The sequence below is a fragment of the Phaseolus vulgaris genome, chromosome 2 (assembly GCF_051622355.1).
Source record: "Phaseolus vulgaris cultivar YP4 chromosome 2, ASM5162235v1, whole genome shotgun sequence".
Taxonomy (NCBI): Eukaryota; Viridiplantae; Streptophyta; class Magnoliopsida; order Fabales; family Fabaceae; genus Phaseolus; species Phaseolus vulgaris.
Window position 1 is genome coordinate 2,452,175 of NC_143499.1, and position 25,921 is coordinate 2,478,095.

At 30.6% G+C, this 25,921-nt stretch overlaps 2 protein-coding genes across 2 annotated transcripts; one reads left to right on the forward strand and one right to left on the reverse strand.

The window, feature by feature from the left end:
* Window positions 1–903: 903 nt before the first annotated feature.
* On the reverse strand, window positions 904–4,705 carry MAPKKK5 (mitogen-activated protein kinase kinase kinase 5). Its single transcript, XM_090298062.1, is given in 9 exon segments — window positions 904–1,203; window positions 1,785–1,910; window positions 1,980–2,039; window positions 2,178–2,253; window positions 2,415–2,578; window positions 2,678–2,740; window positions 2,944–3,031; window positions 3,144–3,809; window positions 4,154–4,705. Coding segments are annotated over 9 exon segments (1,821 nt in total). The 5' UTR covers window positions 4,573–4,705; the 3' UTR covers window positions 904–1,044.
* An 11,700-nt stretch (window positions 4,706–16,405) lies between these two features.
* On the forward strand, window positions 16,406–20,044 carry LOC137810135 (protein ASYMMETRIC LEAVES 2). The gene is made up of 3 exons (XM_068611271.2): window positions 16,406–16,673; window positions 17,203–18,371; window positions 19,751–20,044. Exon 2 carries the CDS (start codon window positions 17,414–17,416, stop codon window positions 18,311–18,313), a length of 900 nt encoding a protein of 299 aa, XP_068467372.1. The 5' UTR covers window positions 16,406–16,673; window positions 17,203–17,413; the 3' UTR covers window positions 18,314–18,371; window positions 19,751–20,044.
* Window positions 20,045–25,921: the final 5,877 nt, after the last annotated feature.

Genomic DNA, 25,921 nt, shown 5'->3' on the forward strand with positions numbered 1-25,921 from the left:
ATCGACTAGTTTGACAGATGTATCATCAAGTACCTCAACAACAAATGTATAAAAAAAAGTCTATAAAGAAAAAATTGAATGTCAAAAAATGTAACACGGAGTTATTTGTCGGACTAATTTAGTGAAATTAAATCATTATAAACAGTAAATATGAGTAATACTATGTAATAGCAAGACCATTTAAAAAAATTCAAAAGTAAAAAAAAAAAGATGGATTCCTGGAATGAAAGTAGTTTTGGAAACAAGTGCTACTAATTCATCCAAAAGTAGATGCCATATGGAGCTACCTTTCACCTCCTTTATTATACATTCTTTTTGTTCAAAAACAAAATATAATGGTGTTATTTGATCAGTATGTAATGAATAAATGATCCAATTTAATGTAAAAATTCATTGCTGTTACTGTTAAAATTTACAGGACTGTGTCGCTTTCTGGATCACTAATATTATACAAAATTTGCTTCTAGAGTCTCATGCTGTTAACTCCATGGTGAAACACTGAACAAGCTTGTTACTTACAGGGGGCATCAGTGACAATCCCTGGAAAGAACCTGCAACATCTGCAGGTGGAAGATCACCTTAAACAAGTCCAGATGAACTCACGTCATTGGCATAATGTATGAGAACGTACTTCTCCCAGCACAAGTCATTATTTTCCAATAGCCTTATTTGACACCGACACAGAAATCTCATCGAAAGTGTTGCAGGCACTTCAACAGTAGAGCGAGTAGGGCACTGAGATGCCACTGTAACGTATCCCATCTCAATTCCCCAGCAGAGAAAAGGAATAATGGCAAGAAAATAATAATGGGAAATCCTCACCTCGCAGTGGCTATTTCCCCTCAGCAATATGTGCACTGGAAATGGAAATGTGATGAAATCTATTGTCAGATAGCTCTCGGGGACTATGGATATCCTGCCAAGTCAACAATTGATAAATTTAACACCAAACACCTTGGTTTGATAAAAGCAAAGGGGACACATTTATATTACCATAAAGGGTGTTCCATTATACAGATGCGTGGAACACGAAACATCTGGTTGTCATAAGTTTTTCAGAAATCTATGATCTAATAACATTGAAGCACTTGGTCGCTCGGCTGGATTTCTTATAAAGCAAAGCCTCAAGAAATCTTTACCTTCAGCTGACAATGTTTCTGGTATAGGAGGTGTATCTTTCATAACCTTAAACATAGCTGCGGCCTGCATAAGTAAATGAGAACTTCAAGCCTAGTTAATAAATGAAGAAAACATGTATAGATACAGCATCTCTTGACAAATCCACAGGCTGCGCAGAAAAGAAGTTGCATCAAGGTGCTTTAACCTGATTGTTAAACCTGAGTTTATCAATTAAATATACATTGTCCATGAGCAAACTTCAGCATCTTACTTCAGATCATATAACCATGCTTATATGAATTTATCATTGTTGTTTCTTAACCAATAAAGATTATTTTATAATGAATATTTCGGTACTTTCATCAACCAGATGAGAAATGATATCAGTATGTCAATTCTCTAAACCCTTTTTGTTACAGTCATTTGTATTTGTTGAGAATCATGTACGCCTCATTAAATATGTGGATATTATTTCTAAGATATATAGCAGTGCACCTATTTCTAAACTAGGGGAATCTACGCAAATTTTAACTAATAGGATAGAAAAGTGTGTTAAAAAAAGAATGTTAAAAAGAGAATTCTAATATATATACTACACCTTGTGGGTATTGTTCTGAACAACAAATTGATAACAAAACGAGAAGAAAATTTCTGTAGATGCTTACTCCTTCGTACTCACTCCAAGGAGGCTTTCCCGTAAACATTTCAATAATTGTACAACCCAAACTCCAAATATCAACAGCAAAAGCTACTTCAGTGCTATTCCCTTTTTGCACAACTGCTTGCATAAGCTGCACAAGGAACGAGTATCAATAGAGAACAACCGAGACGCTACGGAGTAACATTTAGTTAGAATATACCTCTGGAGCCATCCAATATGGACTTCCCTTCAAAGAAAGTTCTGCAACGTGTCCAGTTAGCTGTGGACACAGAAATCCCAAAAGTATTATTATAAGGGGCACCAAAAGGACTACTAGCCGCAATGGTGCTGGTGAAACCAACGAGTAAATTTCCAAATAAAACATAACTGTACTTCGTAAAAAACTCAGACAACTTACATGTTTGGCCATCCCAAAGTCAGCAAGCTTAACAACACCAGCAGAATCAACAAGCAAGTTAGCCCCTTTGATGTCCCTACAAAAGAAAAAAATACATCATCAGATCTTCCAAATGCAAACTAAATCAGGAGTTTCTGAAAAGAAAATTATAGTATTTATGCAAATATTTCATATCGATTTGATACACTAGTTGGACAAATCTCATGCTATGCAACACGTCAAGCATGTGACCAGTACCTATGAATTGTTTTTTTGCTATGCAAGTAAGCCAACCCCGAAAGAATATGGCGCGTGAAACTCCGAACAACACATTCGGTTATTGCACCACAATGTTCACGAACGTATTTATTCATTGAACCAGGATGTACATATTCCAAATAGATATAAAACCTGTCTTCTACCTAGTCAGAACACAACCCAAATATGTCAGAAGTTTTTGCGGGCAGTTCTAGAAGTAATCATTAATCTTGGACAACTAATCATGAATAAGAACTCCTTACTATTTCGCTACCAAAATACTGCACAATGTTTGGATGTTTCAGTTGGCTAAGAACTTTAATTTCCTGAAAAAAAGCGTGAAAATTTGTAATGAGAATATATAAAGTGAAATATAAAAAAGAAAATAGTTTTGGATAAGTAAAACATTACAGATAACTAAAGTCGGATAATCTTAATCACAAAGGACAACATCGGCAGATAGTGTATTGTACAATCACAAAATTCGTACAGCACATACAGTTAACAAATAACTAAAGAGGTTAGCAACCTGCTCTAACTGCCTTATACACTCTGCAGATTTTGGATAATCGGAAAAGACTTCTGCTTCCTTCATTGCACACAATGCTCCAGTTTTTCTGCGAGGAACAAAAATGTTTTTAAGACGAGCTTGTAAGAAAGAGAGAATGGAAGAGGTTAAAATAATGAATGCTTCCGAAACATAAACATGCGTGTAGCGGTAGTACATACCTATTGGTGGCAACATAAACAGATCCAAAAGTACCTCGGCCAATAAGTTTCCCCTTTTGCCACTGGTTTTTCATTGGCAAGGATTCTGATTTAGCAACAGGAGGGGAAAAGGTAGCAGATGGTGAAAGCAAGGGAGCCACAGGCCCAGCCCAAGGAGGCAAAGGTAAGGGGTGGACAAATTGAGGAGGAGTGATTTCCCGACGTGCCATTGAGATGTCAAGGGATAACTTGGGGGGTATGGATGGAGAAGAAAAAGAAGAATGGGCATTGGGGCTTTTGGGGTGTTGGGTGGGGCTTTTTCCCGGTGGGCTTTGATGGGGAGAAAGGATGGTATCAGTGCGCAGTGCTGATAAATCAAAGAAAGCAGGAGGTGGGTGCCCAGCTGAAGGGTCGGATGTTGGCATCTCTGGTGCTGACCAGAACTGGTTGGCTTTGGGTGACACATAATAGTACGGGACAAAATCATCGGTTTTGGTAGTGTTTGGGATGATTCTGGGACTGGCAAAAGGACTCGTTGGAGCACTTCTTGCAGGGACACTCAACCAGAAGTTATTTCCTTGGGCTCTTGTACTTGCACAACCGCTCGTGTCTTGCTGAGGCACCACCCCTGGTGACCTTGTCTCCACGTGCTCCGTATTATTTCTATTCTCTTGCCTCGCGAATACGCTGTACACACCACAAATCCCTATGTCAGAACACAAATTATATTACTAATCCCTAATTTAAAACTACACATTTTTGCTTAAAACAAAGAAGAAAGACAAGAACATTGCAAACAAATTATCACATTCGACATGCACTATTATAATCCTGAACCATTATAATCTTATCCAGATATATCTGTGTAGATCCAATTAAGTTCTATTAAATATTTTTTTCCAGATTTCAAACTCTAATTAATGACATTAAAATATAACAAAGCACAATTAAGAATTTAAATTAAAATGCTATACAGTACGTAAGGAAACGGAAACAACGAGTTCTGAAGTTGAGCCAAGGATTTGAATTACCTGCGCATTTGAAAACCAGCGGGGAGGGTAAAATCGACGACGGTGTTGGGTTTGTCGGCGGCATCTTTGGGAGAGGGTAAACGGGAGTCGATGGCTCTGGGCAAGGGTAACGGCTGAGGTTCAGCGGAAGAGGTAGAGGAACGATCGAAGGTGCTGGTGGAGCGAGACAAGGGGGTGATGACGACAGCGTCTATGTCCGCCACATGGCTCAGCTTCCTGGAGCGCGTCGACCTTCTGGTGCCGCCAAAGAACTAGGCGGAGCGGGTGTTCCTGCCGGTGTGGGACACGGATGATGACGTGGAAGCGGAAGATTTGAGAGTGGCCAAAGAAGACGTCGGCGTTGACGACGACGATGGTGACGGTGATGGTGAAGAGGATGAATTAGAATGAGAGAAGATGATGGTGGGGAACCAGCGCATGTCGATGGTTGCAATAATCTAGAACGCTTCATTGTGGGCACGTGATCGCCATTGTTAGCAATTGCTGCGCAGACATGCAATGGAATTTCAAAGAAGGGAAGAGAAATGAGAAATTAGACGGAATGGTGTTCCTCTCTTAATTATCTCCATCATGTGTTTTTTGTTGTGTTCCATGCTTCTGCACACAACAACATTACGCGCTTTTACAACGCCAAATCCGGTGCTGCTTCTGGTGCTGCCAGATGTGCAACCCTTCCTATATCATTGCTGAGTCGTCATAATAACAACATTAATACCCATAATCACATTATGCACACCATTTCATTATTTAAAATAATAATATATATATTATCATATACTATTTTTTTCTACATTTCCCTTACAGTTAACAATAGTATTATTTTAATATTTTTTTCATATAATTTAATTATAAATTTATCTTTTATTATATATATTATATATGTATTTTACTTTTTTAAAACCATCATATTATATGTTTCAATATATTTTGGACTTAAGACTATGAGGCTTCCCGGGCCATATAATTGGGCCTTGAAACTGGGCCTCAATTGAACATGAAGCAGCTTGTAGTTTACCTTACGGGTAGTTTTATCCATTGTTGGTTTGAGTTTGAACGCTTAGATTTGTGTAAGAACTACAGTTTATGTATTAAAAAAAGTAGAATCCTGAACTCAAATGCTAATGCTTTTTGTTTCGTACCACCCGCCGCACACGCTACCGTGCGTGCCATGCGAAAACTCCAAAATGTTTTGCTTGCAGAGCAATAATGACCTTTTGTTTATGAATATCTAAAGAGTGAGACACACTAGTTTTTCCTTTTTAACCAACAAAATACTGTAAAAAAAAAACTTACGTAACTTGTCTACTTTCTTTGGATTGTGCAATAATAACAATTCACACTCATCGCTTTCTGCTTAGCCATCTCATTCTAGTGTGTGTGTATTAATTTGTACCTTTTTACACTTTTGAAGGGTGAAATCATGTTGACAATGACTGTGAAAACCTACCCTCTTCAAACACGATTGCGCTTTTTACTCTAATAGCCTAATAATACCTTTTCTGTTTTTCAACTTCAACCTGCTTTCGTTTTCAACCCAAATAACTCATGCTTCATTTTCAGCTTCCCACATTATGCGGTGTTTTCTATTTTTCTTGCTGGAAACCATTCCTTACTTTTAATAACCAAAAAAAACAAAATTCATATAAAATGAAATCATTTTTTTTAGTTCCTATGACAAAAATTTGCTTTTGGTCCTATCTCAAGTTTATCTTTAGTTCAATAAAAGAAAAACTGTTTTTTACTCCCTATAATATTTCTACATAAACATATGGGTTTTTTTCATAGTAAACCATATTATTTCTTTAAAATATTGGAATTGAAAATATCCTAAATTTTTCTATTGGAAGAAATCTAATACATATTTTACCCTGTTTTTAAATTGTATATGCAAAATGATTAAATAGTAAATAAACAATAAAAGAACCAATTACTTAATATATTTAAATACTACCAATATCGGACATAATAATTATAGACTTTAAAAACATTGGATTTTGTTTCTGTTGTTGTCTTCTCTCTCTTAATCTAGTGTTGAAATTTGATGGAGATGATGGTTCTTCCAAAAAAATATTGAAAAAGCCAAAAATAAGTGCAGCATGTGTTTCTCATTAAAGTTTCATAAAATTCAATAATAGTGGTCCTTCCACACATCATTCATGAATGGCTTCCCCTCCCCTGCAATGTTCTTCGTTTTCCATCACCACATGCAAAGACTCATTTGGCCCCATCCCACACCACTCTCACTCCGACCACCTCCATTCCCTCACCTCGCCACCACCCCGTCACGCCGGAATAAAAAACTGCACGCATTTTGTTAACCTTTCTATCTTAGTCGCATACATTATGAGTGAACCTGTTCCCCTAACTCACCACATTATAAGGACATGTTTGACAAATAAGTTTTGACTAAGTCTAAGATGGCGTTTTATATGTTCTGACACTGTAGGAATTTTCTTATCATAGTAATAGTAAGATCATAAATTCACCACTGTTTATTAATAAAGTGAGCTTAACCTTGTTATTTGAACTGGTTCCCAAATCCTCTTTTCCCATTGTAAGTCCATGGTATGTATGATTATATAATGTTAGTAGCTTTGTCTCCTAGAATTATTAAATGATTAAAAATAAAGTTAGAATTAGATAGGCTATTTGGGGGAGAAGATTGAAATTAATAAAAGTTGATTGTGTGAAAGTGAAAGTAGGTAAAAAAAAATGTAAGAAGAAGAGAAGAGGGTGTGGATGAGAATGAGTGGGGGCATTTGTTGGGTGAGAGGACAAAAAGGTAGTAAAATCAGACAACACAACAGAGCAGACCAGGGGACGTTATTGATGGCATCAGAATATTCATGTCATCCATTTAATAGTAATAATAATGACAATAAAGTTTCCTTGGTATTCATTCCATCATGTCAAATCCATGCACGTGATGGACTCACCCCTCCCCAGTTTAGCTTAGCTTCTCCAATTTCTAAGTCAACAGCGACAAAAAGCATTAGCAAAAAGCAAATATGACAAAGGAACAAGGAGTAGTAGGAGAATTCAACTTTGGACCTTTGCAAAACAATAATAATAATAATTCACTTCCATTCCACCCATATGAGACAAAACCCAGTGCTGTGAGTGAATGTTGCTGCAGGGTCACCTCCTCATTTTTCATGCAATTAAATCTCCTCTCTCTCATTTTACTTCTTCAATCATTCATTTTTTCAAATACATACACTTTGTTCTTTGTTGCTGTGTGTATGTATCTCTAGTCCTTTAGATATGTATCAACTTAGATTAGTTTACACCAATTAATACATACACCTCATTCAACCGTACTCTGACTTTTAAAAGTTGAAACTGACATCTCCTTTAACCATGTTTTTTCTCTCATTTACTACAGTTGCTTAATTAATACCACTTCCTTTTCTATTCTCTTTCTTTAATGTCTGTTTTGTTTTTCTTAGTATGTTTTCAAATAGACTACTGCTTTCTAGACTAGTTTAAAAACAAATAATTTACATTTAAAAGTTTTTATATTGAAAGTAAGTACTAAAAATCAATATATAGCTTTTATCCAACAAAAAAATTTATTTAAAGTTGCTTAAATTTGATTAATTTCAGAAGTAGAAAAATTTATTCAATTTAGTATAAAATATGTAAAGAATTTTTTTTCATAAAACCATATTATTTTCTTAATCTATATCTTAATACTAATTTATTCAAATTTAATTTAACTCGCATGCAGAGAAAACACTAATGATGACTTTTTACAGTAAAAGTTGTATCAATATTTTTTTTAATTGATTAACAGTATAAAACAACTTTACATGATAATTACACTCGAAGAAAAAAAAAATAGTTATAATGAGAGTAACGAATGGTAACATACTCATTTTCTTATACATTTATTTAAGCACACTGTATAAGTGTTTTTGAAAAATATAAAAAGAAATGATTAACTTATCACACATATAAATTTTTGATAAATATTTTATGAAGATATTAGAAAGTGATGTATAGTTGGAGTCCAACCTGGTAATCTCATGCATAATAATTCCTTTGAATGAAGTAGTGTGGTTAGAGTGAGATTGAATAGGTTTTGTTTTGGAACAGAAAAGAGAGAGGAAAGACAAAGATTGAAGTTAGTAAGTATGAAGAGGAAAGAAAAAGTTGTAGGTGAGGGAATACATTAATGAGAAGAGTGACTCTGTACGCAATTGCACACCAACACATTGAGTCACTGCAACCCTTCTGCCTCTGCTCTGCTACTCCTGCTACCTACACTCACTGCCACTCACCACCATCATTCTCCTACCCTTTTGCCCCCCTCCCCTGAGAATCAATGCCAATCGGATCCTCCTATTCCTATTCCTCTTAACCCTTTTTACCCTTCCTTAATATCCATGCATCATTACTCATACTAATCTCTTCCTCTATCCCACTTAAAACTCAGTTATCTTCTCTCATTCATCCTTCTCCTCAAACAATGCTATGAACTTTCCTACTTTTTTCATACCCATATAGTTCAACCTAAATCTAAAACTTTCATTACTCTATTATTCTTGAAAACAAAGTCACACATATACATATATAAATATATATTATGTACTATATAACACTAAAATCTACCTCAGAGATATAATAAAACCAGGTGTTACATAATATATTGTTAACTAACTCCTTTTCAATAAACAATTTCACCAAAACAATCAATTTGTAATCAAATGTTTTTCAAATCTACTTATTTTGAAAATGGTAAGAAATCATCTTAAAAAATAAAACATTAATTAACTATTATAACTGATGGTGTTCCAATTATCGTATTTAAATGCTTTATCATAATTTATTATAATTTAACATAATTAATTCATTATTTTGTTGTTATTCAACAAAAATAATTTTTTTTAAAAATATATATTTTGAATTAAGATAATTATAATAAACTAATGCACAAATTTCAAAATAATTAAATTATAAACACCCATGAAAAATAATAACACCTGACTATAAAAGTTGTACATTATTAAAACAACTTTAAACCCTAAATCTTTATAATTAACCGTTAATATAAAAACATAATCATTTAATAAAAAATATTAATTGATATAACTTTAAATCAACAGACATATTGATTTATTGTTTGTTCTATACTATTGATGTAGTTTTTTTCATAGAAAACAAAAAAAATTGAACTAATTATAAGTTAAACTCAGATAAATCACTATAAATTTAAAGGGTTTTCCATCTATTGTTTTACATCAATAATTAAGAAAACTACATTTAAAATGTTCGATCTAGCATTTATATCGATAATACATCTTGCTTTAACTTTAATTTTACTTTTTTTATAAAAATACAATTTTTTTATTATAGATTTAAAAAATACTGATAAATGACTTAAAAAATATCCTAACACTACAATTGCTTTGGAAAAATAAAATAATATGTTAAAAATATATTTTTATTATCTTATTAGTCCTACTTCCAAAGATTAATCCCAACTTATTTTTCAAAATAAATCTAATACTTTATCCAATAGTATAAAATACGCTAAACGAGATAGAAGAAAAAGTTATATTCTCAACATTTTTCCAAATTTCATGTTAAATATGAATTTAAATACATACAAAATTAGTAGAATTCTGATTTTAAATATATAATTTGTTTTTTTATTCCTATAAGATTTAAAATTACTTTTTTAAATTCTTACAGAATATGTGAATTTTAACTTTAACAGTGTATTTTTTTTAAATTCTTTTTAGGTGATAGTTATAACACTGATATTCATTAGTGTGTGTTAAATAAGTGACTATTTAACATTTTATTTAAACATAGTCAATTAGTGTAATATAATAACCAAAAATAAAATTTTACTTATTTTACAATATTTAAGCATAAAACATATTTAAGCATTGTATTATTATTATTTTCATATTCTACTCCATCTATGGTGTAATTTACTATATCTCACCTAATATCATACATTACAAGAAAATCATAAAATAGAAACCAATTTTTAGAAATCTAAATAATTAGTTGCATTAATAACTAAATTAGAGACCATTTTAGAAACTAAAAAAAATAATTTTTAAATTAGTTTTTTTTATTGTTAAATAATTTTTAAATTGGTATCTAATTAGCAACGAAGATTTTAACTACCAGTTATTTAGTTTCTAAATTTGATAGCAAAAACCTTGGTTATTAATTAGATACCAATTTAAAAATTATTTAACAATAATAAAAATTAATTTAAAATTTATAAAATGATCTCTAATTTAATTACTATTGTAATTAATTATTTTAGTTTTTTAAAATTGGTTTCTATTTTATAATTTTTCTGTGTAACAGTGATAACATGTAAATTGAGAAAAATATTGAATGATGTCTAAATTGTTTTGTAATTAACTTAAAATAAGTAAATAAAGTTTCATTTGGAAGAGAATGATATATAATATGAAACCAGGGAAAATTCAACTATGAAGATGGAAAACCTTATGATAGAAGCATTGCAAAACAATGAGTGGATCACAATTCACACAATTAGGAAGAATATGTATTGCGATTTACGAGGGAAGATAACGAAAGGTAATACATACTGGTTTTCAAATTATATGGATGACTATGTCATTTTCTCACACGCGTGAATTTCAATGCATAATCATAAATCACTCTTCACTCATTTATATATATGATCAAATCTGATATAACGTTATAGCCATGTTTAACCAGTTAAGTAAAAAATAAATCTTATAAATTATAAATTAAATTTTTAAAAAAAAACTATATTAGTTTATTTATGCATAAACTAATTTTATTTTTTTAAAATGAATTTAGTAAAATTTGATCTAAACATATTTATAAGTATAATTTACAATTATACATTAGTACATGGGTAGGTGTAAATAAGAGTATATTATAAAGTAAATTGCACGTGGCATGATCTCACCAATATATGGGATCGCGCAGTTTCTGACGTAAAACCACAAGATTGAAACTTCAAGCCTGGGAAACCTAAAGAGAAAATAAAGGCTCCTTTATCACAAAGTTAAGATAACTTAGCAATCATATCATACCATATACATTAAAAAAATTACGAATCCTATTTTCTTTCAAAATTCCACTCTCAAAACATATTTAATACTTGTACAAGTGTATATGAGTTTATTATTTCCAACTCATTAAAATATTTGTTTTCTTGGATTTAATTTTCGTATTTTTTTAATTAATCCAACATAATTCAATATACTAACTCAGTAATGAGATAATCAGGTAGATGTTTCGTGATAGAAATACGATAAGATGTTTTGCTTTTTATAAAAGTTGAACCATTCCTAAAATGGTTCTCATTTATTTATTTTTTATTACTGATAAAAAATATAACTAAAAGTTGGTTTGAATTGTAGCAATCGAGATTACACTGTAAAAAATTTAAAATTATAAACATAAATGTAAAAATAGTAATTAAACAAGAAAAATGTTCGTTAGGCAGCTAGCTTGGCTTGTAGGTTTAAAAATAAAAATAAAATATATAAAGGTAAAATTTGTTTGTGATTACAATACGTTATGTTTTTTTGGACCACCTAATAATTTATCAATAAACAACCCTAATCACCATGTCAAGTACACAATAACCATTATTAATTTTTTTAAGTATTATAACTTTTTAAGAAAACTTCAATGGATTCAAAGATACTCTTCCATCCCATTTTGTTTAGTATTTAAGGTCTTAGTATCATAATTCAGAAACGTAATTAATATTTTAGATTTCACTGAAAAATGTTATGATTTTTTGATACATCCCTCTCTCAGCTATACCGTCTTTATTTTCTCATATAGTAGTTAATGACATATTTTTTCTTCTTCAGAAAAATGTTTTATCATAGTTATAGTTTCTTTAAATATATGCAAATAATATTTGTTATGTATACGTTATCTTAAACGACGATCATAGTTCGAACCAGTGGAGGTATTAAATATAAATTGTAATTTAGTAATGCAAGTTGAATTCAGATACACACGCAAGTTTCCATGGTGTTGAATGTGAATTACTTTATAATATTATTATATATTCTAGTAATAATTTTTTTATCAGCATATATATATATTCTAGTAATATAATAACATGTCTCTATAATTATGTGTTGTATATATTTTCGAGTGCAAGAGGTGAGAAGAGTTCTAAAATTATATATATACGTTTGATTAATTAATACTGTGTTAATTAATTTTGACTTTAACTTATTTAATCAGACTGTTATCAATACATGAATATTGTGATTGCGAGTGTGTTTATATTCAAATTTTCAAATAAGCTTTCGAAATTTAAGGGTAAATACGAGGATTAAAAGGAAGCATTTTTAATCTGATCGTCATTAGATATTCATATGAATCGCGATAACAGAACAAAGTTTCGAAGTAAAACTGAAATTAAATAACCCTTTCAAAATTATTAATTAGGTTATTTTAAGGTAATTAGTTATAACAGCATTGGGTTTATTTAGTTTGTGACACTTATTTTATTAAAGTGGGTTAATTAATAGATAATTAGGTATGTATGTAAGTATATGGGTTTATGAACATCATGGAGTTATTTTTTTTTTTTGCTTTTTACCAAAATGGGGTAGTTTTAAAAAAAATACAAATTTAGGCAAGTCGTGTCAATTCGACATGACTTTATATGCACAAATTGTTCTAATTAGGCAGGATTTCTGTCTTGTCATACTGAAGTCGTGTTAATTTTGTACGACTTCTGTCACGTCATAATGAATCTTTTATATTTTTATTTTATATCTTGTAATGAATCTTACGTATTCTGTAAAATCATTACTTCTCAAGCTTTTTATTTTGCAAATTCACAACAATAATTCTCTATTTATTTTCCAAATACAATAAATTTTCATTTATCTATTTATTTTCAAAATTCAATAACAATTTTCTTCATTTTTTAATTAATCAAATAATCAAGTTATTGTATTACAATGCCGTCAAACATGATTCATACACAATTATCCAATTTTTTATTCCTTAAAACTAACACTCTTAGAAAATTATGTATCAAATTAATTTTTAACATTACATAACTTACTACCTAATATATAAACAATAAAATTAAAAAAATAAAGATTCATTATGACGTGGCAGAAATCGTGCCAAATTGACACGACTTCAGTATGACAAAGCAGAATTCATGTCAAGTTAAGACGATTTGTGTATATGAATTTTTTTTTAATCAGATGGCTCAATTCCCTATCTAGCACCATTTACATCTTTATTTCCCTATCTAGCACCCTTTTGTTTTTATTTCCCTATCTAGCACTCTTTTATTTTTTATTTCCCTATCTAGCACCATTTTAAAAATAAATAAATAAATAAATAATAAATTATTATTTCTTAATAATTTTAATTTTGAATGCATTAAAAAATAAATATTTTTAATGTTTAAAATAATTAGAAATATAATTAATGAATAAATAAATGAGTTTTTACAAAATAAAAACAAAAAATTAATAAATTAAAAATGTTTAGTTTAAAATTATTATTTTTTTAAATGAAAAAAATAAAAAATTAAACTCTACAACAACATAAAAGTTGAATCTATAAACATACATTAGTATTTATTTTTATTATTATTGATGATGTAATCATGTTAATTTCAAGTAAAAAATACAAGACACATTTATAAAAAAAAACAAAGTCAATTAATATTAATTAACAGTGGACACATAAATAATATTGAAGTGTTTACCTAAATGCAAAATTCTAAAAAAAACTAATACACATGTTACACTTAAGGTAATAAAAAGATTCATTATGACGTGGCAGAAATCGTGCCAAATTGACACGACTTCAGTATGACAAAGCAGAATTCATGCCAAGTTAAGACGATTTGTGTATATGAATTTTTTTTTTAATCAGATACCATTTTGATTAAAAAAAAAAAAAACCCATCATGTTAAAAAATCCACGTATATGTGTATGTATGAAAAGTTGAGAATAAAATGGAGTATGTATGGGTTATGTGAAATGCAAATGAAAGATGGCACATGGGCGTAGACCTAAGTAGGAGTAGGCGAAAGTTATACATACTGGAATTGGTAGACGCGTAGAGGTATGAGTGTATTTGAAATATTAAATGAGTTGATAATAATAATTATAAGAAAAAGAAGAAGAAGAAGAAAAAGAAAAACCTGAGCAGTGACGGCTGAGTTGGGATGGGAGGGGAATGCGTTGTGGGAACAGAACAGTTATTTGCGGGGGAGGAAGCTTAAGGTTTTGTCACTTCAGGAAAGTAAATGAATGAGTGAAAATACCAAAAGCTGGTAAGGGGTCAATCAAAACGACTGTGCAGCATGTGCGCAGTAGTCAGTAGTAGGAGGGAGCTGAAGTCAGGGAGGAAGAAAGGAGGGAAAGGAATAAGACCCACTCTCATCTCATCACTCTTCTTTTGGGTACGGACTTTGACCGGGAATAGCAGGTCACCTCTCGTACCTTGTGCACGCCTGCTTCCACTTCTTTTCTTTTCGCTTTGAAGGAAGGAGGAGATTACGGAAATGACCCTGCCTCTCCTGCACAACACCAGCTACAGGAGGGAGCGGTGACAATAGCAATAGGGTTGACGCGCACGGTACACGGACGTGTGCTGCAGTCTGCACTGCATAAAGAAAAAATACAATCATCATTGCGTTTCGCAGCAAAAAGCCTGATCTTCAATTTAATTATCAAACTTTCTCCCTCCCACTCTCCCACCCTCTTTAACATTTTACCTTTTTAACACTTTTCTTTTTTTACTTCCATAATCATAACTACTTCAATTTTCTTTTAACATCTTATATTTCCAATAAATAACAACACATCTTTTAATTTTCCACATAATACTTAACATCCACGTACTCTCTGGAATATAGCCATATGGAGTTGCTGTATATCACTTATACTCAAAAAATAACTTGAAGTAAAAGATTAACACATTACCACATCTCAGATTGATCATCTCGAACAACACTATCCTATTTTCGATAAAAAAAACATTAATTTTAGATCCACAATTAATCTCCAAATCATACCCTTAAAAGTCAATGGAAGTAGGAGAATTTTGTTTTTTGTTAACCAATGTATAATACAATGTTTATATTTGAATTTATTAAAAAGTTATTTTAATTTTTACTTATCCTCACAAAACTAATAGCTTGTAAGTTGAGAATCATTTCACCTTATATTTAATTGATGTATTTTTTTTTTATCAAATTCCTTTTATTTAAGTTGGGATATGAATACCTAATACATAAGATTATATATTTATAATGATATGATAGCGGATACTACAATACACTCAATAAATTGTATTAGAATAGATTTTAATAATATATTAGAAACAAAATTTACATTTAATTTATTCTCACAAAACTAACTTGCAAATAATAATTATATATTATAATTTAACTTTATTTCTAAATATATTGAAAATTATAACGAGTATGTCATATCTTTTTAGGAGGTAATCTTGCTCCAATATTTGCCAAAAATTAAAAAAAAAAAAGAAAGTGGTTTAATTCTAAATTCAAATATTTTTTTTTTGTAACAAATGAGCAAATATTATTTAATGCACACGTAACCCGTTGAGTTCAGTTAAAGTGTTTAAAAAGAGCAATATGATTATAATTAGTATTTGAGAAAGAAGGTTCCATAAACCAGTATTGATCAATTAGTCAATTCCACGTTCTAAAGTAGTGTAGAAAAAACCGCGGACGGAGATGGAGCGGGAAAAAACTGTTGTACAAATAGCAGCTCTATTTAGTGACATATAATTTTATTTACAATTCACATGCATTTTGGAATTACGAATTTAATGCATAGAGGAGTACACCACTGTCATCTAAGATGTTATGTATGACACACATGCATGACGATTAATTGTGGAAGAAATTGAAGATGGAAACAGATCTGGGCGAACTAAGGTTTTATATGAAAGTTTTAAATAGCATGAGCGTCAGAAAAAAAGTTAGAAATGATTTGGTGGTAGAAAAAGAAGAATGAAAAGCATATTATGACATGAATAATGTAGAATTTGATGAAGGCAGGAAAATGTGGTTTTTGTTTGTTGATTTTAAGTTGGTCTGTGTGTGATGAGACCACCAACTCCTCCCCATTAAGAAATATTAAAAGTGTAAAAATGTTTAGGAAATATATGGTGTGGGAGATAATAAATAATAAAGAATGCTAAAAAAGAGAAGGCAGTTAAGAAAATAATGATAGTGACTGTAAATAAGAATGATAGTGGTGGGACTAAATGGGATTTAGTAAGATAGATTTATGAAGAAGGGAAGGGTAGCTGGTCTTGAAAGCTCTTGCGCTTGTGGAAGTAGTGCTCAAGAAACAAGAAACAAACACAAACCCTTCGCTTCTATATATCCTTCACATCTCTTTTATTTCCTTCGCCTCTCTCTCTCTCACTCTCTCTCTCTCTTTTCTCAACCTCACCAACACACCACAGCCTCGTGTGAATTGCGCCGATCTATTCACACCAACACAGGTCACAGTAAGTTCTCTCTCTCTCTCTTCATATGCACAGCCTTGTTGCTAATGGATCTCATCGTCTCTTCGATTTATCTTACTTACCTACAAACTTCACCGCCACGCAAACAACGTTATATCCAGATCTACCGGTGCAACTTTCGTTTTTCTTTTTCAGTTTCTTGTTTCGAGATTTTCGACGTCCTTCTTATTGCTAACCCATTGTTATTCGTTTTCGTTTACCATTTTTTTTGGGATTGCATCTTTTTTTGACTCGTTTTATGGATGGTAAAAAAAAAGGAACGATTTGGAGACGCTTTTAATGACCTAGATTACTTTATTAATATCACGTTTGAAATGGTTTAATAAATCCGCGATCACGAATCGGAACATGAAGCTTCGTTGAATATTAATACGTTTTGTTTTTCTCTATGATTCCTCAATTTCCATGTCTTGTATTTATTTATTTACAGCTATCAAGATTTAATTATTATTATTATTGTTATCTCCATTTGACTCTCTCTTTCTCTCTCTCTGTGTTTGTTTGTTTGTAGAAAATTAAAAATCAGGTTCTGCAGGCTGTGAAAGCTAGATACTAATTAGATCGCTCGTTCGAAGAAAGAGAAACCGTAGTAGCAGTACAAATTTTATTAGGGATTTGATCTAATATAATATGATTTGACGATTTAATTAACCGCAGAAGTTGCCTTGGAGTGTGAGGGACAAGAAAGAGAGAAAGAAAAGGAGAGAGAGGGATCGGAAAAGATGTCATCATCATCGAATTCGCCGTGCGCGGCGTGCAAGTGTCTGAGGCGAAAGTGCACGCAGGAGTGCGTGTTCGCGCCGTACTTTCCGCCGGACAACCCTCAGAGGTTCGCTTACGTGCACAAGGTTTTCGGGGCTAGCAACGTCGCCAAGCTTCTCAATGAACTCAGCGCCTCGCAGCGAGACGACGCCGTAAAGTCCCTCGCTTACGAGGCCGAGGCTCGTCTCAGGGACCCCGTCTACGGCTGCGTGGGCCTCATCTCCGTCCTCCAACACAAGCTCCGGCAGATCCAGATGGAACTCAACAATGCAAAGAAGGAACTGGCAACATACATCGGTCCCCAAGCTTTTCAAGGCTTACCGGCCCCCATTCTTCAACAGCAGCCCAACAACCTTTTTTCCGGTTCGCTGTATGGCAACATGGCGGGCGTGACGGCAGCTACTCACGGCGGGCAGCTGGTGATTCGCGAAGCCCAGTCGCCACAGCAGCATCAGATCTTGGAGGCCCAGCAGTTGGCCGCGGCTGTGGCGGCCAGGGAGCAGCAGGAGATGTTCAGGAGTTACGAACATCAACAGCAGCAGGAGTTTCTGCGGTTCAGTGGTGGGTTCGATGTGGGTTCGGCTTCTGCTGGTGGGTTCAGCCAGATATCCCCAGTTGCTGCATCCGCCGATCAGTTGTCTCCTTCGTTGGCTTTGGGATCCTTCGATAACGCTTATCACATGCAGCAACCACAAGTTGCAGAGCCTCATCCTCATCCTCACAACATTCCTTTTGAGGCTCAGCTTCTTCTCCCTCCACAACAGAAGCAAACACAGCAACAAACACAGCAGTCCCAACTTCCCCTTCACCAGCCACAGTCTGAAAGCGAGGAGTGTAGGAGTCTTGGTCCAACCTGTTGATTTCCAATTTTGTAGCTCCGCGCCTCTGTGCTTTTTCCTCCAACAATTTTCAGCCTAGGTATTTTTTCTTCTTCATTTCCATGGTCCACTATAGGTTTTCCATTTTTGTTTTGTATTCCCCCCTTCTGTTATTTTATCATGCCTCTCGATGAAGCCCTGCTCACGTAGGATTTTTTTAAAATACTTGGTGATATGTGTTTATGAATGATTATTTCTATGCTTTTCTGTGTTTGCGATTGTAATTATTAGCTAGCTTTTTCATTGCGAGGGCAATCTAGTTTGGTGGCAGGAGAAAGCTAATCAGTCCTCGTGGTAGGAAGCAGAGGGTCTGTTAGGGGAAAGGTCTTGTCAAAGTGAGAGACGTATGATCTGGTTCATCAATTATCACAACTTACAACAGTAGCCAAATTGTTGAGTCTAGATAAGTAGGGGAAGGATGAGACAGATTCAAACAAAATAAAAAACAAACTCATAGACTTTAAATCTCATGAAAAATCACAAGAGACATAAGCAGATGAAAAATGAAAGGAATAATTATTCCAGTCAAAGTTTAATTTTATTTTTAAATTAAATAATTTTTTATTTATTTTTTCTTTAAAATTTGTGTAACAATAAAAATAAACCCATTTTTATAAAAACTTAAAACACTTAAAAAGTAAAAATAAGATAATATTTTATAATTAAAAGTAAATAAAAAATATAAATATTTTTTTAAAGCAGCCAGTACCTTAAACTTGTCATTGGTCAGGTCAAAACATTTTGGTGAAGAAAGTTTGCATATTAAAATGTTTCTAGAAAACCTATTATATGCTCTGAATTTAAGGTATCTGTGGGGGTGTTACAGGAATTTGACAATCCCTCAATTCAAGTCCTTTGCATTTGTAATCAGATTGCCTATTTTTTGTGTGAATAATTGCATTAGCCTCCTTTTGATTGCTGATTTCTACCTAATGAAAGAGATTAGGAGCTAATATTCTTGAAAGGAGAATTGTGGGAGTCGACATGTGAGCCGAAAAACATATTGGTATAAAATACAAGATACATCCCAATCCCAGCAATAGGTTTGGCCTGCTTTTGGAATCCTTACATAATAATTACAGCATTCTTACTTTTTATATATTGAGATCTTGAATATACTATGAGAATGAAAAACAGTTGCATCTTAATTTGCCATGAAATTTGTTGTTTCAAACAAGTTCACCTTTGTCTTGTTGAAAAAAAAAAGAAAGAATATAGTCCATTATTGTTCTTAAACAAATGGACAATTGTAGAAAAGAGGTAACCTTTATGGCCATGCATTGACTTGCAAACATGCACGTAGATAGTCTTGAGTTGAGTTGCTATGATAACCCATTGATTAGAATTAGAATTTGGAAGATATGAATTACAAGTCATTCCTAGATATCTATTAATGTTTTTTTTCTTTCTCTTCTTCAGTCATTATCTGCGGATATAAATGGATAGCAAGAGAAATAGAGAAATGCAAAGCAGACATGTGAGATAGCGAGATTCATAATCCGCTTCGGTTTGCTTGGCTTTGAAAGGAGACTACCAAACTAGACACAATTTAAAATGTAAGATCTTTATTGATCTTTATATGTTGTTTTTTTTTTTTTCCTTTCTTTCTTTTTCAAAACAAATTAAAAGCCGTAGCTACATTTATTTTCTTTTTGTCAAAAAACTAAATTGTAAATCAGAAATTCAGAGAATGTTTTTTTTTTAAAGGTCTCATATATGGTGTTTGTCAAATCATTTTTATCAGTTAGATTTATTGTGATTTTGATATGGAAGAAATATTTGAAGCACAATAGCTATTGGATACATTTGAGTATAATCTACACATTTTACATTTAAAGTTTTTCATTTTCTAACTTATATAGAAGTGATCCGTAATCTTTTGAAAAACAACTATAAATATTTGTTTGATTTCAGAAGTTGAAGATAAAGAATTTAAATTTATGAGTAACAAATATTCCATTAACTTTAAGTTATATTTAAAAGTAATTGCACCTCAATTTTGTAGAATTATAGGTTAGCTTTCATCATTTCTAATTCTTAACCAATACTTTAAAATTTATTGATCATTTAGGTTTAAGAATTGACAGTAGTAGTAGCATTTTGTATGGACATTTTATTTGATGAAATTAACCTAATCATAGAAACATATTCAATTTGGAAATAAGAGAATATGTACTTACTAAGTTTTAAATTTATCCAACTTTACATATTGAAGCAATTGACCAATCCAGTATGAATTATTCTAAATTTTATTGGATTAGTTAGTTTGAATTCAACAAAAAAGGAAATCTTTTAAAAATAAACTCAAACTAATTCATCTCCATTCATTTTGTTGGATCATTAATAGCATATTAAAACATTTTTTGTCATTAGATATATTATAATTTTATTTTAATTTGCTATTACACACTTAAAATTTGTAGTGAATAATAATTTTGAATCTATAAAGACATTTTATTTTGTGATAGTTAATTTATGTTGATATAATATTTTTAATTGTTGATAATTTAATTAATAATAACTATTATTTTATATCCTGAGGAGATTCATATAGTTTACATATTAAATTTGGACAATCATATTGAATAAGTTGAGTCATGGTTAGAATAATTTAGAAAATATAAAATATACAATTTAAAAAAAATTAAAAACTTGCAATTCTTCTATATTTATACAATTTTGTTTAAAATTGTGCACTAAAGTTCCATAAGGTAATCAAAGGTTATAATATTTCTATTATTTTTTATATTAAAAACACACTACATTCTATAAGAATTTTTTTAAATAATAATTAATTTAAAAAATAATTAATTATTTTATTAACTAAATTAAATACTATTTTATAAATTAAAATCATTAGTTTCATAATTTTTATTTTCTCGCACAACTTAAAACTCTCTAATAAAAAAATGTTAAGTTTTACTTTTAAATCTAAGATTTTTTTCCACAATGAACTTTATTCATCTTTCAATGGGTTTTCTCATTTTTTTTTTTTTAATTCTTCTTCTGTTGTGTGAAGATAAATTATATTTCTGGTAATATATTCAAGTAGATAAAATATTAAGATACTCTTATTTAATGATTGAGTTAACATTAAATCTAATTAAAACAAAGTTTCAAGTAAGAGACTTTGAAGATAAATGCTTTAAATATAAATATATAAAATATTTATTAGCTTCATATATCATATTAAATTTTTGAACTCACATTGCATACTAATTTAAATCATACTTATTTACAACATTAATCAATTCTCACAAATTATCTCACATGAAGAATATAAACATAATTCCATTACAATAAATTATGTTAATGAATATCAAATTTATTTAAATAAAATAAATCAATAATATTCAATATGGTTTTCACATCATATATTTTTTCAACTTGTTTTATTATATTATTATTGCATCAAAATTAAAAAAAATAATTAATTAATCATAAAATTTTGTGTAAATAAATATAACTTATAAGAAAGTTAAGGAGATAACCTAAAACTATTATGAATAATTAAAATTAAAAAAAAATACTTAGTTTAAAGGTTTAAAAACACTACAATAAAATCATCAAATAGAAACCAATTTTTAGATACCAAAATAATTAGTTGCAATAGTAACTAAATTAGAAACCATTTTAGAAATAAAAAAAAAAATGGTTTCTAAATTAGTTTCTATTCTTGTTAAATAGTTTCTAAATTGGTAGTAAAAACTTTGGTTGTTCATGACTCATTAGTGTTGAATCTTTCCAACATTTCTCTTTGCAAAAATTCAACAAATACAATATTATCAAATCATTCACACTAAATTTTGAATCCACATGCATATAATTCCAAGAAATGGTCATTATTTAAATGTATCTAAAATGGTATAGTCATACATACAACCACATTTTCTTTCCTATACAAAAAATAATATTCAATTTTATATTCCAAGCCATTTCTATGCATTATATTTCTACCCTACCAACAAATACACATGCATCCATCTACAAATCTTGAAACCACCACATTCAACACAACAATAAATGATGCAAAAAAATCATACAAACGAATAATGCAACGAAGATAAACACTCATAATCGATTGTTCACCAACATAATTGATTAACTTGGAAAAAAAATTCATAATCGATTATCCTTTACTCCATATCAATTATAACTAAAAATAACTCATAACGAATTTTCATCCTCGTGCATTAACCACCGTGATACCACCTCGACGACTACCAAAGCCAACCACAAATGCAAATCAAACACCACTTCTACCACCCCCAACATTGAAAAAACCACACTTGACATAGATAAAGCAAGACCAATTTCGTAATTTCACATGTTATGTATTTTTGCTTCTTTTTTAAGTGGTGAGTGATCACTACTAGAAAATCATTATAGAAACCACTTTTAGAGACAACAAATTATTAGTTTCTATAATAACTAAATTAGATATTATTTTAGAGACTCTAAAAACTATTGGTATCTAAATTAGTTTCTAAATTGATATTTAATTAGTTATCTAAGTGTTAGCTACCAATTATTTAGATTCAAAAGTTTGTATATAAAACTTTGATATCTAATTAAATATCAATTTAAAAATTATTTATTAATAATAGAAACTAATTTAAATACCAATAATTTTTTAATCTATAAAATAATATTTAATTTTATCAATATAGCAACTAATTCTTTTTTATCTCTAAAATTGAATTTTACTTAATATTGTTAATATTGTTGTGGTAGATAGTTTCATATATCAACTTCCACGTTTTTCCTCACCTCCCTTTCATCTCAAAGCAACTGATTCAAACATAGTGTGTTCCTACAATTCCATCTTCGTATGTACAGTACATCATCTGAAATAACACAACATAAATAAATAAAAAAAAGATTGATAAATATTATTCTTTTGTCTACTAGCTTCTGTATGGTAGACTCAAAATTTAAAAAATAAAATGAACTATTAATTCAAAATCGAGATAGAAGACAAAGAAAAATTATTTTAAAAATGTGATAGTTTTCATAAAACAAAATTTAAATAGTTAATTTATTCATAAAAAAATTGAAGTTAAATAATAAAATATTAAAATTTCATTTTATTTTAACAATTTATAGTCATTACAAAATAAATATAACCTGATTCTTACAATACTTATTTATATATATAACCTGATTCTAGAACACAATTTTTGTAAGACTAAACATTAAGTAGCTTATTTCCTCTACTCCCAACTTCAGCTCTCAAACATTGAAACTAGTTATAACTTATAAGTAGATTTTTTTTCATCTTCTTTTCATTCCATTTTTATTTTCATTTTATCTCTACATTCATTATCACATTTAATATCACTCTTTCTATCTCCTTATGTTCCTTTTATTTACCTCGTCAACCCAAAATGGGGGTGAATATTACACATTACCCTAAATATTTTGTCTTAGTTTTTTGTACTATTCTACATTCTGTTTTCTTATATTTTTTTTTTCCTTAAGATCATACAACACAATTAAGTGTTAGTCAGTAAAAAATTACACAACACATGTATTAGCGTGTGGTATTAAAAAGAAATCAAATAGCGTAAGAAAATACCTTGTAGTTATTTTTACTTCGTAGGTGTAACACTTGTTTATAATCCATTTTCATAAATTAATAAATTTTTCATAAAAAAATTATTAATTTATGAATGAAATTTGTTAATTATTCCGCTGCGCAAAACCCAGAAGATTCTGCATGCATAAGAACTGTTTTCAGAATTAAATTTCGACTGTTATATATTCTGAGCTCCATCATTTGTCTGAATTATCATTTTATATTTCTATATAATGTGAATGTATCTCGATAATATTTCATATTTTTACTGGTCTAAAATTCAAACCTATGCACTGCAAATTATTCTGCACAACACAGACTCCTAAATTAGAAAGAAAAAGAAAATGTCTGTGTAAATTTTTGACATATCTCTAAAGAATACGAACACTTAACACATACTAGTTCTGGTTTATGATTGGTGTTTTTTGCAAGTATGGTAAAATCCACATTTCTAATCCCATTTCGTCATAGCAATCTTTTGCTCCATCTTCCACGGTTTCTCAAAACCATTTTCTATCTTTATTATAGTTGTTATTGTGTTGCACGAGATACACAAAGTCAAAAATGGCACATAAACGCTTCAAAGAAATACAGCTTTGAACAGAGTGATTAGTGCACAACCGACACCTTTTTGCAATGAACGTTTTCATGGTAAGTTGACCACTCAAAAATTATAATTTTCTTTTCTTTTCTCAAAGATTGCATCAAGTCAATTAATAGTCCATTTATTTGTAGATACCGTTTTGGAATATGTTACCAGTCACCGATTTCGTTAGTTGACTTTAATGCTGCATGTGCTTGGGGCCAATAAAATATAATAGTAATATTATTTTATACATCAAAATCTTACTATGAATTCTTAGCCAGGGAAAAAAGAAAAGGGATATAGAAATTGTTTTGAAAAAAATGAGAAATGATGCAAATGCTACTGTACTGTCTCGGGTAGGTATTTGGTCGAGTTCATTGAAGACCCATTTGAAAAAAGTGACAGTATAAGAGCTTAGCATGGGTCGTGAATCGACCTAACAGGCCCCAAAACACAACTAGTTTTGACTTCAGTCCAAATCGCGCAACGTCAATGAACAATTCCACTTAAAGAAAATGTAACGTTTTTCTGCAGACACATATTTTTTATACCATAAATAAAAATAAATACCATCCGATAGCGTAATGAATATAAATACCATATCCCTAAACGTAATAAATATTATCTTCAATATCTTGATTACGCTGTTTAACTATTTCGATTTATATACTTCATATCCAAATTTGATAGAAAATTACTGTCATATGACACATTAATGCCTAGAGGGATCAGGGTCAGAAATCAAAGTCCATGAAAACTTACAAATAGACAATCATCCATAAAGAGTATCTCAACTTAGATCTTTGAAATATATTTTACCATTCAGACTATATTTTGTGTTTCGTGTTCTCACTTACTTCAACTTCCAAAAAAGTGTATTTATTAAGAGAAACTGAAATTCATATATGTATTGTTTTACAATGTGAACATAATATGATTGAAGTAAAAATATATTTGGAAGTAAAGTGGCGAGGTTCTGGCAGCAGGTGAATTCTGATGTAAACAAAAATGGAGAGAATATTGGTGTGTGTTCGATAAATAAAGGAAACAATGATGAAGGATCTTACGCTTCCTTATTCATGTATCTATCATGTGTCTTCTATTGTCTTATTCTATAGTCAAAGGTATAAATTAGATTCAAAAGTGAAAAAAAAAATCATAAAATTCTTTATCATAACACTAACATAGCAAGTGTAGCCCCACAAGAGGGTCACATATATACATATATGTACACATATATATAATAATATATATATATATATATATATATATATATATATATATACCTAAAGTACGTACTGAATATTATAACAACTTACACGTTTATACACATCGAGGTTAATTATCAAGCATTCTGCTTCGTGGGGTCTCTTGATCTGACACCAACATAATTTTTAGCTTCTTATATGTATATAATATTATTCAT

What these genes read in the sequence shown, in the direction of transcription:
- LOC137810135 (XM_068611271.2), top strand. Translation starts at nt 17,414, where the DNA reads ATGTCATCATCATCGAATTCGCCGTGCGCGGCGTGCAAGTGTCTGAGG.